At 40.6% G+C, this 3763-nt stretch overlaps 2 protein-coding genes across 3 annotated transcripts in view; one reads left to right on the top strand and one right to left on the bottom strand.

Annotated features, from left to right (window-relative positions):
• Trem1 (triggering receptor expressed on myeloid cells 1) overlaps nucleotides 1-3763 on the bottom strand; it is a 22176-nt gene that overhangs the window by 9245 nt on the left and 9168 nt on the right. The gene's annotated exons all lie outside the window — the stretch shown is intronic.
• CUNH4orf3 (chromosome unknown C4orf3 homolog) lies at nucleotides 2869-3564 on the top strand. The gene has a single exon (XM_023720081.1). It carries the CDS (start codon nucleotides 2945-2947, stop codon nucleotides 3131-3133), a length of 189 nt encoding a protein of 62 aa, XP_023575849.1. The 5' UTR covers nucleotides 2869-2944; the 3' UTR covers nucleotides 3134-3564.

Raw genomic sequence — 3763 nt, 5'->3', positions numbered from 1 at the left:
AAAAAAAAAAAAAAAAAAACCAGAATACATATTTTTTTCAGTAGCACATGGAACTTTCTCCAAAATAAGTCATATACTGGACTGTAGAGCAAGCTTAAATACATGTAAAATAATTCGAATCATACCCTGAATATTACTAGATTATAACACACTGATGGTGGAACTCAATAACAAAAATTATGCAGATGAATGGAAACTAAACAATACACTATTAAGTAAACAACGGATTACAGAAGTAGTCAAGGAAGAAATGGGAGAATTTCTAGAACTAATGATGCTCCCGGTATAACATCTCAGAACTTATGGAACACAGTGAAAGTAGTCCTAACAGGGAAGTTTAGATCTTGAATGCCCACACTTTTTTTTTTCTGAAAAAACAGAAGGATGCCAAATGAATAACTAATGATGGATCTCAAGGTCCTGGAAAAAGAAGAACAGTGTGAGTAAAGCTAGTACAAGGAAGGAAATTATAAAATCAGAGCACAAACCAACAAAATTGAGGCAAAAAGTAATACAGATGGGCTGGTGAGATAGCTCAGCAAGCGCAGGAATCTGCATTCCAACCCCTGCACCATATGCCATGCCAGACCTTCCCTCAGGGTGCAATGAGCAGGTCACCAGTGCTGGGCATGGTGGCCACGCCTGCAATCCCAGAGCTGAGGAGGCTGAAAACAGGAGGATCACTGAGAGTCTGAGCTGTGTAGTGAGACCCTGTACCAAATACATAAATTTATTTATTTTTTTGGCAGAACCAGGGCTTGAACTCAGGCCTTTGAGCTTGCCAGGGAAGTGCTTATTCTACTGAGCCATCTCCCCGGCCCCCAAATACATAAATTTTTTTTAAAAAAGAATTACTGAATTAAAGAGTTGGTTCTTTGAAAGAATAAACAAAATATACAAACACTTAATGAGACAAAGAGAAAGAGAGAGAGAGAAAGACAGAGAGAGAGAGAACCCAAATCAATGCAATCATAAACAAAAAAGGTACAACCACAACATATATTTCCCAAATCAGAAAGGTTTTTAATAACTACTTAATATCAATACATTAAATTGGTGAATTCAGAAGAAGTGGGTAGATTCTTAGATATACATGAATTACCAAAACTGAACCAAAAGAATTTAAAAGCCCAGAATGACCCAATAGCGGGCAAGGAAATGGAAGCAGTAATAAGCCTACCAACTAAGAAAGGCCCAGGTCTTGGTGGGCTCACTGCTGAATTCTAGAAAAACTACAGGGAAATCCTAACACCAACACCCTCAAGCTCTTTAATGAACCACAAAGGGAAGGGGTGCTACCAAAGTTTCTGCTGAAAGCTGCCATCATCCCAGTTCCAAAAACAGACAATACAATCAAAAGAGAGCGCTTCAGATGAAGCTTTTTAATGAACATGGAAGCAAAAGTCCTCATCTATACACTGGCAAACAGAATGCAACAAATCATCAAAAAAAATCACACATCATGACCAAATAGTCTTCATCCCAAGGATGCAAGCATGGTTAAACATGTGCAAATCTTTTTTTTTTTTTTTTTTTAATTTTAGAGAAGGGTCTACAGGGTGTTCAGGGTCTCACTGTTTAAAGCCTTAAAGCCTCCCAAGAGCTGGGATTACAGGAGTGCGCCATCACCCCCAGTCATCTCAGCATGCCCCAGGGGCAGGGCCAGCACAGCAGGCCTGGGGATCAAACCCCCAGCCCCTGCATCTGCTTGCAGGTGCTTTAATCTGCTGAGCTATTTGGCCGGCCCAACATATGCATATCAATTCATGTAATACATCACACAACCAGAAGCAAGGCAAAAAGCACAAGGTCACCAGGCGTGGCGGTGCACACCTGTAATCCCAGCACTCCGGAAGCTGTGCAGGAGGATTGCTGTGAGTTCAAGCACAGCCTGAGCTCTTAATGAGTCCAAGGCAGCCTGAACTATATAGTGAAACACTGTCTCAAAAAAAAAAAAAAAAAAAAAAGATTAAAAAAAACACAAGTTCATCTCAATAGGTGCATAAAAAGCCTTTAACAAAATTCAACATTTTTTCATGATAAAAGCAATGAAGAAAATTGATATATAAGGACCTTATCAAGGGCCGGCCAAATAGCTCAGTGACACACTGAGAGGGCGATTGACACTGGTCGTGGTGGCACGTGCCTGTAATCCCAGTGCTTGGGAGGCTGAAAACAGGAGGATCACACAAGTCTGATCTGCGTAGTGAGACCCCGTAGACCCGGTACACTCTGTAGATCCCGTAGACCCTGCAAACCCTGTAGTAAATACATAAAAAATAAAAATAAAGTCAGGAACAAGACAAGGATGTCCACCATCACTACTGTCCAACACAGTACTTGAAACATTAGTGAGAGCCACTGGTCAAGAAAAAGCAATAAAAGACATACATCTAGGAAAGGAAGAGGTCAAATTATTATTTACAAATGACATGATCCTCTCTATAGAAGACCCCCCAAAAAAAATCTCCTCAAGGACTTTTCACAATTAATAACCAAATTGAGTAGTGAAGCACTATGTAAAATCAACACAAAATTTCATAGCACTCCAGTGCACTAATAATGAACCTACAGGAAAAGAAAGAAAATAGAAAAGCATATCATTCACAATAGCACCATGATAAGCGCCTGCTTTGGCAAGCCCAGGGACCAGCCCAGCCCCCAGCGCATGCTGATCAGGGACCCAGTCTGGGCGTGGTGGTGTGCACCTGTCATCCCAGTGCAGGGGAGGCTGAAAACAGGAGGGTCATTATGAGTCCGAGCTGTGTAGTGAGACCCTGTACCAAATAGATAAATGGAAAGAAAAAAAAATAGCACCAAGAAAAATTAAACAGATATAAATTAAGCTAACAAAGGATGTGGAGTCTGCATCCTCCCTGCTTTCCGAGCTGCCGTCGCGGGAGTGTGCACTTGACGTGCCCGCGGTGCTGGGGCGCAGCGCGAGATGGAGGCGGAGGGTGCCCAGCGTCCCCGGGAGCGGCGCGGCAAGGCCGCGGCTCAGAGGCCGGAGCAGAACCATGTGCAGCCGCAGTCCGGCACCAACGGGCTTCCCAAGCAGTCCTACTGGCTGGACCTCTGGCTCTTCATCCTCCTAGACCTGGTGCTGTTCTTCTTCGTATACCTTTTGCCCTGATTGGTTTGCTGATATCCCAGGAAGTTGACTTCTGGAGTGAATTCTGATGACAGCTACAAATTTCTTGAATAAAGAAGATATTCTGTGGCAGCAGAATTTCCAACTTCTTCCTCACATTTAACACATTAACTTATTGGAAAACGATCTATAAGTAGTGATCATACTTCCGGATAACTTAGAACTAGGTCCATTGGCTCATCTATAAAAACTTTGCAAACATCTCATGTCTTTATAAAGACTGGATATAAAAGTATTTGTGCTTAAATGTTTAGTAAATCAAGAAATATTTTAAATTTTTTTAACATTTCAAAGGTTGGTCATTTTTGATACAAAATATATGGTATATAATGAGGTGAGGTACTTAAACATTCAAAAGAAACTTGGAAGAGATTTTGAAAATTTGTGTGAAATATTCTTAGATTGCTGTCTTTTTTTTTCTCATTAAACTTTGTTTTAATAGATCTTAAAATTCTGTGACAGATTTTTGGTCAAGTTGTTTCCATTAAAAAGTATTGATTTTAAAAACTAATAACTTAAAAACTGCCACACACAAAAAAAAATGGTCCACAAAACATTCTCCTTTCCTTCTGAAGGTTTTACGATGCATTGTTATCATTGACCAGTCTTTCA

This window comes from Octodon degus, unplaced genomic scaffold (genome assembly GCF_000260255.1).
Source record: "Octodon degus isolate 3935 unplaced genomic scaffold, OctDeg1.0 scaffold00005, whole genome shotgun sequence".
NCBI lineage: Eukaryota > Metazoa > Chordata > Mammalia > Rodentia > Octodontidae > Octodon > Octodon degus.
This window is presented reverse-complemented; position numbering and strand designations above follow the sequence as displayed.